Genomic DNA, 14193 nt, shown 5'->3' with positions numbered 1-14193 from the left:
TTAAAATAAAAAATAAGAACAGTAAGTTTTGAATAAATCTTGTCAACATCAAGCAGGGACAGGAACATGCCAATGTAAAATTTAATATTAGGCCAAAAAGAAACGCTTTGACGTAGATTTTGGATAAAACTTAATCAAATTCGCAGGTAGTCAGAGACAGGCCTTTCTTCAGTAGAGAGAAAAAAATGTTTCTGAAGTATTTGTGTATTTATTACATAAATGTTTTAATGCTTCCATAGCACTGCTAATCGATAAAATTTATTTGATGAAAAGTAGGAAGTTTGCTTTTAAAATTCCGATTTTTCAACTTTTTCAGTGACATGTGGCATCGAAAAACACGTCTGGCCAGGAGGCAGATTAATGGCTGAAAAATTCTTAGAATGTAAAGAGGCATCGAACAAGAAAATTTAGGGATGGCGAAATTCTAAGAATTTGGCACTTGACAACGGCAAAAGTTTTAGAATGTAGAGAGCTACAGAATTTAGGCAGGGCAAAATATTTTAAATTTATAGAACATCGGTCAGTAGAATTAAGATCCCACAGCGATTGCACTGAGAAACAAATCGACCTGCTCCTCGATTATGCGGATGGACACAGATTAACTTCTGAAAGCTCAGCGAAGCAAGAGCTATACATAATGCAGCTATTTACGATTTCTGCTATAATAAACTGAAATTTAATATAATAATTTAACACTATATATCAGTTTACGAAAACATGATGATACTTTTGAGAAATTTTCTTTAATTCCCCAGTACACTAAAAAAAAAAAAAAAAAAAAGTACAATAGATTATATAATATTACTAACAAAATGATGTCGATGACGCATTTAATTTTTATCTTTTTATTTATCTAAATAAATATGTCATTGAGTTTTCCATAACTTATAGTTTTGCAAATTAAAAATGTTCAATAATATAATATGTGATTATGGTATTATTGGTATGGTGCTATTCAAGGCAAAGCACACAAGGGTTATCTGCCTAAATGGAGAGATACTTTCGTGGAGGACTTTAAGGGAAACTGGCTCGTATACACGTTACACATGAGGAAAACCACGAAAACGACCATGCAGCCAGCCCGTTCACGGGATTCGAACCTCGGACCGAACTACCAGTGTTCAGCATCTTTACCGCTTTTTTTTTTTTTTTTTTGTAGCAAAATGCAGAAAATGAGCTATATTTAAAAAATCTTGTATGAAGTGTAATTTTTGTAACTACTATATATTTTATTTTGAGGCATAATGTATAGTAAGTACTAAATGTGTTTATAGACTGTTAAAACTATTTGACTAATGTAAGAAACCAATTATCAGCTTTTTTCATTTTACATCGTTCATGTATGTTACATTGTCACATTTTATAATTTTCTTTTCTATCACGTCTCAAAAGAATGCACACAGAAGTTGTTTAAAAACATGCATTGGCTTAGAATTCCCCCCCCCCCCGGTCTTCTCAATACTAGAGCATTTATATCCAAAACTATTGTTGATGATTTTTTTTAAGATTTTTTTTCATTCTAAGTTCATTCTTCAGTTTATTTATTTAGACGTTTCACTAGCGGACAAGTGGTAAAGTCTCTGAATGCCGGTAGTTTAGTCCAAGGTTTGAATCCAGCAAACAGGCTGGCTGCATGGATGTTTTTGTTGTTTTTCCCATGTGTAACATGTAAACGAGCCAGCTCCCCTTAGAAAGTCCTTCATGAAGGCATCTCTCCCCTTATGCATATAGCCATTGCATGCTTTGCCATAATCACATAAACCAAACCAAACTGTTTATTTATTTGAACTAAAAGATTTATTATTGTCACTAGTTATACATGTTTTTAAAAACTACTGTTGTTGCTACAATCACTTATGTTAATCTCATCACTGTCAAAGAAGTTATTTTCACTTGAATCAGACTCATTCTAATCAACATTTTTATCACTATTTCTTTGGTCATGTTAGACCAATGGTTCTCAACATTTTTTGTCTTGTGCAATTCCTTTTACCATTGCTGGACAATCATTACTCTCCTCCTTTTTAAAACTTCAAAATCACATATACATTTATTTAAATTTAGATTATTTTAATGTGTTTCACTAAAATTATAATAAATAATTATTTTTATAATTTAATTATTTAAACCAAATTGAATTTAAACAATTATTTAAATTAAAATTTAAATAAATAATTATTTTTATAATTTAATTATTTAAATCAAATTGAATTTGAACAATTATTTAAATTTAGATTATTTTATAATGTGTTTCATAATATATGAAAATTATGGAAAATGTAAGCAAGAAAAATATGGAAAATATTAATGAGTAACAAAACTTGAATAAAGGTAGTTTTTTTACAGTCATGAACTAAAACTAAATTATTAGGTAAATAAAAGGCTAACCGCATTCCTCTTTGAAACTGTGAGATCCCTTCCCCTCCTGGGAGAATTTCACCCTGGTTGAGAATCCCTATGCTAGACATTATTTATTTCATAATAACAAACATTCAATACATTGTTTACTTCTTTTGCAACAATTGGATTTGACTTTGCTTATAATTCTGCTCAAAGAATCAAATCTTTGCAAATTAATTGTAATTGCTTGTGTTCTCATTGATTACTTTGGGCTTAAAATTTAGCTTAGTAAATTTGAGGCTAAGTGATTAACTAAATTTATTTTCTTATTTTAAATATGAAATTTTTACAGTGAATGAATTTGTCTTGGAATTAAATTCTTAACATTTTTTCGAAAATATATGCAGGTATCATAAGTATACTAAGGTGTCCGAAATCTTAAATACTTCTGTTGACAAAGCAAAATTTAATGTGATGTGATAACCAGGGCTGTGGAGTCGGGCAGATTTTTGGGTAAAAGGAGTCGGAGCTGGAGTCGCTAAAAACAGGTCGACTCCAGTTTTGTTGGACAGTTTGAATTTGAAATGAAATTAAAATGAATTGAAAAAAAATTAATGACAAGCTGAGTTACTATTTTTATTTATGAACAATATACATTAATAAATAGGTATTTTCTATTTTATTGACATATTAATAAATAAATATAAGGGGGGAGGATGGAGTGATATTTGCCATAGGTGATTAAACTGATTCATTTAGTTACAAATTTCACTGTTAAATTTAGGTAAGCAGCAATAGCAGCAAGAACTCCCAAATCGATGTCATTCTTAGGAAGCGAGCAGGAAAAGGAGCAATTATTGATCAAGCAATGCAATAAAGAAGTACATATTTCATGATAAAGACGTTGTTAGAATTTTTTTAGAAGATGTAGACAACCCTAATATTTCATTAACAGAAGGACTGTGGAATGATCTTGCAGAATTGGAAACTCTTTTTTCTACACCGTACGTAGATAAAAAAAGCTGCAATCTGAAGAATTAACAGGAGGCGAGAATGGAAGAATGGGATGTTTGCTCTTTTTAAAATGGAGGGTGAATTGAATTATTCTATTTCCCGTCGATAGCTATGTATCACAATAAAATAACACCACACACATTACAGAAATAACACTCAAACTTTCAATACATTTATTTTCCATAGCGACACTCTGGCACTAAGTTTCCTTCTTACAGTGTAATATATGAATGACAACTTCGAATGTACAACAAAAATCAAGTTTCTCACAGACTATATTTCAGCGCCAATTCTGGTAGCGCATGCGCTATTAGACAAGATTCTTCTCTGTCACCAAATATTTCTCAGCTAATACAAAATACTCCCGGTGTTGAAATTAACAATTTCAAAACTATTATTACAGTAAATGCAAATATAAAGACACTACAATAAATTACTTCACAATAACAAATCACAATATTGAAGAATATACATTCAAATCATTACAACAAATACCTGTTTATAATAGAGATAATGAATCATTCTACAGGAAGTATATATTTCGAACATTTCGTTTTAGCAAATGTTGATTAGGCAATCTTACAGTTACTATTGTTACTTTGTTATCCCTACCATGAAAAATCTCAACTATTCGCCCCACTAACCATTTGGTTGAAGGCAAATTTTCATCTTTTATTAACACTAGAGTTCCCAACTGAACGTCTTCCTTTAAAAATTTCCACGTGTGATGTCCTTGCAAATTATTAAGATAATCACGTTTCTATAATTTCCATTTTTTTGTGTATACTTAGTGATTCTTTGCCATTTAGAAAGTCTGTTTTCATTTATGTTGGATAAATCTGGCTCAGCAAGAGTTGTGATAGGTCTACCAACAAAAAAGTGACCTGGGGTCAAAGTTTCAAAATTGTTGTAATCAGCTGAAATTGGAGTAAGAGGTCTTGAGTTCAATACTCCTTCAATTTCTGTTAAAACAGTTAAGAATTCTTCTAAAGTGAAGCACTGGTTACCAATGACTCTCTTCAAATGATTTTTAAATGATTTAACCCTGGCCTATTAAATTCTGCCGAAATTTGGCGACTTTGGAGGAATAAATATCCAATCTATACCTTCAGTAGTATAAAAACTCATTAAATTCTCATCTGGACACTCAACCAATTTTTGGAATTTTTTGAGTTCTACACTAGTACTTTTGAGGCTTACACACTTACCTCTTTTCAATTGATTTATTTTTTCTGGAAACTCACTTTTTTGGGCCTCTAATAAAATATACACCTTAGCATCCTTTATTTCTTCTAAATCAAGTACTCCATACCTACCTCCTTACCTTGGGGTTCTTAAGATTATGGATAAACCTGAAAATGAAACTTACAATACGAATAAGTTTAGTATAATTAGAAGACAAATTAAGAATATCATTAAAGAGGTTTGGTTCCTTACATGCAATTAAAACTAAGTTAGAATCATTATGCAGTTCATTGTCCTTTTTAAGTTCATTTGGACATTTCTTCAGCAACCTCAATTGATAAGTCCTGATGAGGAATCTCTGAGCATGTTAGAAAGTCAGCATGACCACCATTTGGAACAGTTCACAAGAAAGTCAGTTTAAACACCACGTGCCATAACATCTGCTGGGTTCTCTTTTGTTGAACAATAGAACCACTTTGTCCGCTGTGTTAACTTCCTAATCTCGTTAACTCTGTTGGTGAGAAAGATTTTTATTTGGTACTGGTACCTTTAATCCAGCATAGCACTATTTTTGCATCAGTCCAATAAAATATTCTCGAGGATTTCTTTTGATTGAGAATTTTTTTCACTCCAGAACCTAAACGCGCTGCTAGTAATGCACCAAGTAATTCAAGACGAAGTAACGTAATTCTTTTCACAGGTGCAACGCAACATTTTGATGCAACAAAACTCGCAGAAATTTCTTCTTGCTTACACAGTTTTACATAGACAACAGTACCGTATGACCTCTGACTAGCATCTGAAAAGCAGTGGATCTCTGTGGAATCTGCTTCAGGTTTCAAAATGAATCTTGGAACTGCAATTTTACTTAGATGATGACACTCACAGCACCATTTTGCCCACTCTTGACAGATATCTGTAGGTAGTTTATCATCCATGTCAATTTTCGAACTCAAAGTTCTTGTAGCGAGAATTTAAGTCTAACAGTAAATGGAGTTATTAACCCAAAGGGATCAAAAATCTTCCCTGCAGTTTTCAAGAGGAGTCATTTCGTATTACGCTTATTCTTAAGAACTTCCATCAAACTGTCTGTGTCTATACTCAGACTGTCTTCATTAGTATCCCAAAACATTCCTATGATCTTAAGTATCTCATTTGAGTCATTTATTTTATGTGGATGGATCTCGAACTCTTCTTCTTCCCATTTTCTTATCAGCTCAGGATCTTTGGATACCCATTTATGCAAGTTCATATTTGCTTCACTCATAATTTGTTTAGCTTTACGCGATAAGCTCACAGCCTCCTGTACACTGTCCTGTCCAGTAATAAAATCATCAACATAAACACAAGAATTCATTATTTCAAATCCATCTGGCTGCTCATCTCGATATTTTCTAATGTGTTCTTTAATTGTTGCAGCCAACAAAAACAGAATTGACTTAATCCCAAAATTTACACACTTGAATCTATATGTCGCTAGTTTTAGATCATTTAATTGTGTGTTTTCCACAAACAGGAATCGCACTGCATCTTGATCCTTTTCTGCCAAAGCAATCTGCAAAAATGCTTTTTCTGCATCCGCTGAAATTGCGACTTTATTTAATCAAAAATTAATTAGCAAATGGAACATATTAGGATTTAAATTTGTCCCTGTCCATAGACAATTGTTCAGTGATAGCTGCCCGAACTCATGTGAGCTGCCATCAAACACTATTCTAGTCTTCGTTGAAGCACTGGTTTCTCTAAATACCAGTTGGTGTGGTAGGTAAAATACCGGTTTACCGATAGGTATATTTCCATCTGACACTCTCTTAGTGATACCTTGCTTGAGATAATCATCTAATATTTCACTATGTATGGAAAACAGTGTTTTGTCATAATTCATTCACTGTGCAAGAATTTTTAATCTATTTTCCGCTACTCGGTAATTATCAGCTAATTTACTCCAGTATCTTTTCCAAGGTAAAGCAACCTCGTAGTGACCAGCTTTAAAATAAACTGTCTTATTAAATATTTCCAATGCTTTGTCTTCCTCATGACAATAAGGATCGTTTTTAATTCCTAACGATTCTAGTTCAAAAAACATTTTCAATTCACTCTCTAAATTATCATTTATTAACCCACAATATGCTAAATTTTTTTGCCGTGAATCATTTGTATTTCCACGAACTACATATCCAAACACGCTATTTTGTAACATCAAGCCTGTGTGAGGAATATAGATTTTACCAGCTCGTAACGTATCATAAAAAACTTCTGCGCCAAGCAACAGGTTTACTTTCTCTGGTTTATAAAATTTCGGATCCGCTAAATTCACCTTCACAGGAATCACAAGGTTACTAACATCAATAAATTTTGCAGGAGTTAAACCTGCTATTTTTGGAATTACTAAAACGTCTAGTTTCCTTTTATACGTTTGTTCGTGATTACAGATTTTTATCAGAGTTGAAATACCTGATATACTGCAAACCGAAATATTTGTCTTTTCCCTTTTTAAATTAAGTATATCCGCTAATTCAGTGGTACGAAAACAAGAAACACTTCCACTATCACATAATGCTTTCACCTTAATTAAAGTTCCATCATTAGTCTCAATGAATACAAAGGCAGTAGATAAAATCATGTTTTTCCCACTGTTAGTACCTGTAGCGGCTGTAAAGGTTTCGTTTTGAGTTCTAGCTTGAAATGCAGGTGCATGTACATTTAACCCATTGCTGTTTTGATCACCCAACTCCTGATCAGAAGTGTCTGCTCTTTCTACTGTGGTACCAACAGAATTATTTTCATTTTGCTAACATAACAGAAAGCTATGTTTTTTCTAATACTCCTTGCACAAGTAATTAGAACGGCAATTTCTTACACTGTGCAAATTAAAACAACAAAAACATAAATTCTGTTTTTTCAGAAATTCTACCCTTTCTTTTACACTTAATTTCTGAAATTTAGGACAATTAAAAAGCTTGTGATTGCTCAAATTACATAATCTACACGAATTTTGTATATGTTTTTATTTGCGTTAGAAACGACAGGGGTACAAAAAAATTTTGTATTAGTCACTTTATTTGAAGCATTGAGAGTTCTTCCATGATTTTTAAGAAATTCTATAAGATCTGTTAAATGTCAACATTCACATACTCGCTTGGTGCATTTCCAAAATATTTGCCAAATATCCTAATTTCTGGCTTACACCGACAAATGTTGACATTCACCATGCACAAATGGTGAATGTTGAATATGTCAGAGATTTGCATTTTGTTTTCTGTATTTCAGACGCCATAAAACTTCAAGGATGAGGTAACGTTTTCGCCTGTCTTGCTGAGAGGAGTAACCAATCCCTGGTGAGAAGAGTTGTTCGTAACTCTGTAGAGGTGTTTTCGCTGCATGACATGTAGCTTTCGATTCTAACGCGAGAAGGGCTACTCGATATTACTTGACTTCTTAATAATGACAGCAGTTGTGCTTGGATAAATGTTAAGCATTTAGTTTTAAATTTAGTCAATAAAGCACTTTTTTTTTTTTTTTTTTTACTTTTGCATTTATACCGTATATGTCAAAATATGAAAAAGCTTAAGTAACAGCCACATGTAAATAAACATTTGAACTTAAACAATACATTCTAAATGAGAAAATAAAATAATACAAAAAAAACTTAATTATGTGATTGAAATCTTATTTATTGCAACAACATAAACTTTTATGACATTTTGAATTGCACAAGAATCCCTTGCCTTTACGACTGCACTTAGTTGTGGAACACTTCCTTTTTCAGTCACAGCGTTTATATAGCCTTGCCCTCTATTTCTCGAATTAGCTGCAGCTGCTTCGCTTCTCTTAGCGACATTACTTGAGAAGAAATCTCATATACAGAAAGTAACTTTTATTTACGAATTACGAACTGATTACAGATATAAAGCTTCTTGAAGGTGTCATTTTTATTTCCTAGTTTATAAAAGCTGGGGTTTTATTCCAGCAACAACTGCCGAGACATTTCGGCCATCTGTACGACCACGGTCGACATCAGGGACTTGTATTCGTACAATATCACCAATTTGAGCAGGAGGTTTTTTTTTTTTTTTTTTTTTTTTTTTTTAAATATTCATAAGATTTTTGTTGCTTGCAGTAAAAGATTCTCTTCCAGGGCCAATCTTTTTGTAAAAATTAATAGTTCAGACTTGATACAAAGACGTGCTACGTTTCAGGTCCTCTTCAATATTTTTCTTTGGAATATGGTTTTTGGTATGGCCTCTGCTAAAATTTTCTTTAAAAGTATTAACAGTTTCTTCAAGCTGTTCTTCGGTTTCAAAAGTATTAGCAATTTCTTAAGAGCTGTTCTTCGGTTTCAATATTTGCAATTTGTTCGCCAGGCAAAAAAAAAAAAAAAAGAAAAAAAGAAAAAAAAAAAAAGAAAAGAAAAGACGATGCTATGCCTGTTCTTGGTTTAATGCCAAACATAGCTTCATAAGGCATAACATATCCTGGTGAGAAAAGATGTGTTTGAAAAATAAAACAGTTGTCTTCTCGTTTATTCGCAATTAATGCATTTAACTTTTCAAAGAAAAGTTCACGATTCACTGCAGTATCCATTCAGCATAAATTAGGGTATCAGATAAAAAAAGCAAAATTTAGGAAAATGTTGCACGTACCATCAAACCTATCATAAGACTGACAAGCAGTGTTCCACAGTATAACAAATACATGCTACATAACTTCAATCGCAGCAGAGCAAAGGATTTTGTGACAGACAGTTTGCCCCTCTGTTGAACTCAACATCTCTTTTGGACCTCCACCACAGTATATCTGTGATTGTCGACATACACCGGTGATGGTCCGAATGTACAAGAATATAACCAAATATTCAATCTTTCACTGATGTATTTGGTATGTGTTGACATTCATTGATGAATGTCGACATTCTCCAATTTCGGTCTTTCACAGTAACATATATATATATGAGGGAGTCAGAGTCGGAGTTTTTAAAATTCGATGAGTTGGAGTCGGAGTCGGTCATTTTCCCTACCAACTCCGCAGCCCTGGTGATAACGTTATTTGATATCTTAATTGTTCATTAATTATTAAGTATGTCTTATCAGTAATTTAAAAACTGATAAGAGTTTCATTTCAGATTTTTTTTTATTTTGCTTTCATTAACATAGTCTTATCTTCTGGTATTCTAATCTAACAAAGTATAAATATTTTGTTGTCTTTGATCCGTTTTGAACTGGAGTTACAGTAAGTGCCTAGGTAACTTTTGATGGCAATCCTAGTATCTCTCATTTGATTGTTACAGAAGTGATGTTGGTGATGGTCTAATTTAGTAGTTTCAGAGGGGCAGCTCTCAGGCTGCATGTTAGCTCTGAAGCAATTTAATGTTGCCTGTGAATATATAAATTCTGTATTGTAAAGATTTGAAGATTTTAATTATTTAAAGCTCAAGTTTACATTACCATTAAAAACGAATATGAATAATGTACCAGAAAATCTATAAATTGAGTCAATTAATTTACAGTGTGAAATAAATTTTATTCAAAGATTTAAAGATGCATATTTCATTAACTTTTATTCATACTTGCCAAAAAAAGAATGCACTTTGTTACAAATATTTCCTCTAAGAATAGTTGCCTTGTTTGGGAATACATTAATAGCTTTTCTTACAGTTGAAAATTAATTACCAAATAATATGTTTGACTTTTGAGCACTGACAATCTCTGATGAAGATAATTTCTAGTAATTTTTCTACAGTGCATGGGCATTATAGAATCAATTTTGTGTTTAAATACAAAATTAATAATTGTTTATGTATAAACACATGTATTTTAATTTATATGTTGAAGAAAATTTTAATAAATGAGAGAAAGAGACAAGATTGTCATTATTTATTCTCAAGTTTTGGCCCAGTTGGAAAGTTTTCATAATTTGATTATTTTTAGTTTAAAGTAAGTTATTTAATGATTGATTAAACATATTAGCATAATTTGAAATTAATGTTGTAATTATGTTTGAATTACAAACTCTGTCAAAAATTATAGAATGGATGAAGCTTTAAATTTCAGATAGATAATAGATTGAATTTTTTTGTGTTATTATTATTTATGTATGTTTTGATAATTATATAGCTTAAATTTAATTTTGATAAATATATAGCTTAATTTTAAACTTTACATATTTTGATAAATATATAAAGTTTAAACTTTATTAAATTATTTTTTATTTTGTTGAAGAATTTTAATTCTGTTTAAAAAAATTTCTGGCTTCGGAAGCTGTTTTTAGATTGTGCATTTAACCCACATGCAGTTTGAGACCACTGGTCTAATTGAGTGTTATTCAATTTATAGGCATGCTTTGTTTTAGAGGAATGTTTTTCATAAATTTGAAGAAAGCTGAGCGATAAAGTTTTTCTATTTGGTAAACCAGATATCCATGAGGAAAATGACAGCTTTAAAACATGGGAAATAGTCCAATACACTGAAACTGACCTCCCCCCCCCCCACAAAAAAATTAACTTAGAAGAAAGTGCTGACTTGTTAAGAATATTGAATAGTAAAGAGGCAGTCAAGTTATTTTCATTTTTCTTTCTTACACAGATAAGGCACAAAGACTTCTGTTTATCCTACAAAATGCATGTTAAAGGATATTTTGTTGTATATTTGGATATTAATTAATGTTAAAAAATATGCACTTGTAGATATGTACAAATATATCTGTCAGCTTTTATTGAAAGTATGAAAATCACATTGAAATTGTGATTAATATATGATATGTGAGATACATTCTTAACATATTTATAGCTTAGGCAGTATTGAAGTATTATATGTTTTAAACATCTGTGGTAGGAATAAAATCAGTTATTGTGTAAAGTGCCAAAAAAAAAGTTAAGGATGTATTTCAGTTTTCTAGTAGCCATTCTTTCTGCAGCATTACAATTTTTGTTGATTAAAATTAAAAAGCAAACTGATTTAATGGCAATTAAATTTTTAATGAAGTATTTAATTAACCTTTTTACTGTACTTAGGTGATAGATGGTACTCTTAAGGATCATTTTCCTCTGGTCATTTGGCAGACAGGCTCTGGAACACAGACGAATATGAATGTAAATGAAGTAATTGCTAACAGAGCAATAGAAATACTAGGTGGTCAATTAGGAAGCAAGGATCCTGTTCACCCTAATGATCATGTGAATAAAAGTCAAGTAAGTTAATTAATTATATGTTATAATTTATGTTAGATTTCCTTTAAAAAAATTGTTGAATAGCACAGTCAATACCTCACAGTTGTGATGTATGTGATCCTGTAATCCTGGATATTGTATTCCAAACTTGCATAAAGATTTAAAAATAAATTTCAGTCTCCCTTAATGTAAATTATTAGCCCTTAACATTTGCTACATGATAATCTGAACTGCACAATTATTTGACCAAGCGTAGTAAACATATACTTTATTATAAAGGTGATATTATGAAATTTGTTTGGAAGACCCTGAAAGTTTCTGAAATATTTTTTGCTCACATTTCTGAAGTCAGTTTCTTCTGTGATCTAAGTATTATTTGTTAATAAAGCATAACGAGTAATTTATTTAAATTTTATAAATGAAAAAATTGGATTCCTCTCTTTTATGACAATTTTTCTCATATTAACATACATGCATTCTTTTGAATTATGAAATTTATATAATCAAACATATGTTAGTGTAATAAAATAGGTTTGTTTGTAACATACTTGCATTCTTTTGAATTATGAATTTTACTGGTATCTTAAGGTTATTTTTTCAGCTCCAAAATATATTGAACAACATTTTATTTCCACAGAGTTTATATCATGTGATAGATATTCTGTTATTCTTTTCCTTCAGTCCACTTTTCAATCTAAACTTTGTTTTCATTGTTAATTGTCATTATAATTTAATTACTGTGTACAGTTTATGCTTAGAAATTCTTAAGGAAAGAAAAAAGATGCAGAACATAAATGATTGCAAAAATAAAATTTTGAAGGATAAAATCAAGGGGTGGGGACTTTATTTTTATGCCCTTCAAGTAAATACAATCTGTTTTGCTATTTTTAGAGTTCAAATGATACCTATCCTACTGCCATGCATATTGCTGTAGCTATGGAAATAGAACTTTCTCTTCTTCCAGCTCTTAGAGAGCTGCATGATGCATTGAAAACTAAAGAAAAGGAATTTGCTGAAATTGTCAAAATTGGTCGAACTCACACACAAGTAAGTATAATTATGGGTAGCCAAGGTGTAGTTTTTTTTTTTTTTTTTTTTTGTGTGTGTGTGTGTGTGTGTGTGAGTGTAAGATGTATTTTTATGCAACATATGTCATAATTTTATTCCATTATTTTTTTATATTGATTATGTGTAGTATCAATTCTTTGCTTTAAATATCCAGTGAATTCCATTGGATTGTTAGTTCTAATTTAGAAAATATTATACTGCATTGAATTTCCTTACTGCTATTCATTCTAACTCGAAAATATTTAAAAAAAAAAAAAAAAAAAAAAAAAAAATCAAAAAATCTGATTGAAAGTCATTATTCATTTTGCAGATAGTTTTTATTCTGTTTGATATTCAACATAGATAATTAAAGAACTATTATGCGTTTTTTGCAACACAGCAGATTTTATTTGTAGGCTTTAAAATAACCTAAATTAAACTAATAAGAACTGTACTACTGGGAAATAAAATAAGTAAACTATTTTAAAGCAGTTTTTTTTTATTTTTTACATAGCTGTTTGTTTCTAATAGTTATAACCATAACTGAAATGTATATTGTTATAATAATGTGCATTGCGTAAAAAAAGGGGGGGACAGTTCTGTATTTCTCATTCTACTGGGCCAATTGACAAAATTTAAATTGCATTTTGCATGAGCGGAAAAAAAAGTCACATCGTTCTACTTTTTCAAATAATTTTAGCAAAGAGTTTAAACCACATTTGATGTTTTATCGCTTTCAACAAATATGCCAAATTTCAAAACGTGCAAATATATAAATTCACGTATATCTTCAGAAATTTTGAATAAAAAACTGTAATTTTTTTCCAGGTATGCTTAGAAATACATCTATTTTAAGATGATGGTAGAAATTGTATAGCTTATAATTCAAAATATTTTTTTGAAAAATTTATAAAAATTATTTAAAAATACAAATTTAAAAAATAAATCATAAAAAAATGGGTGAATTTTATTTAGTATGAACTTGAATTTCGAAATGTGAAAGGAAGAATCAAATAAGTTTAATTAAAAAAAAAGAGAGATTAATAAATATATACCAAACTCAATTAACATTAATTAACAGTAACATGAATTTTGTGAGCTAATTTTTTAAAAACTACTCATGCGATTTTTACAGAACTTGGTAGCTTGGCGTAATTTGAGTCATAGAATTGAAATATAGAAAAACATTGGTATGTTACTTCAGAAAAAGCCAGATTTTGTGTCAAAACACATATATTAGAACAATGCTATATATAAATATAATACATATCTTAAGTCACGCTTTCGAGATATGAAAGACACAAGTTAAATTTCATAAGTCGGCCTAGTAGAACGAGATATAGAACTGCCCCCCCCTTTTTTTTTTTTTTTTGCACAGTGTACATGTGCCTGTCAAACAAATGAGCTACAGCTGCAAAACGTTCTATGCAAATGATTAAAAT

The 14193-nt window shown here is 30.7% G+C and overlaps 1 protein-coding gene across 1 annotated transcript in view; it reads left to right on the top strand.

The window, feature by feature from the left end:
• LOC118184802 (fumarate hydratase, mitochondrial-like) overlaps positions 1 to 14193 on the top strand; it is a 71439-nt gene that overhangs the window by 20164 nt on the left and 37082 nt on the right. Inside the window, exons 4-5 of the mRNA XM_035354528.2 lie at positions 11549 to 11725; positions 12596 to 12751. Coding sequence (XP_035210419.1) covers positions 11549 to 11725; positions 12596 to 12751 — 333 coding nt within the window. The remainder of the gene's footprint in view (positions 1 to 11548; positions 11726 to 12595; positions 12752 to 14193) is intronic.

The sequence above is a fragment of the Stegodyphus dumicola genome, chromosome 5 (assembly GCF_044657685.1).
Source record: "Stegodyphus dumicola isolate Sdum_Otavi_A_Nest chromosome 5, ASM4465768v1".
NCBI classification, from domain to species: domain Eukaryota; kingdom Metazoa; phylum Arthropoda; class Arachnida; order Araneae; family Eresidae; genus Stegodyphus; species Stegodyphus dumicola.
The sequence above is the reverse complement of the archived record's forward strand: the minus strand, read 5'-3'. Positions and strand labels throughout refer to the sequence as shown.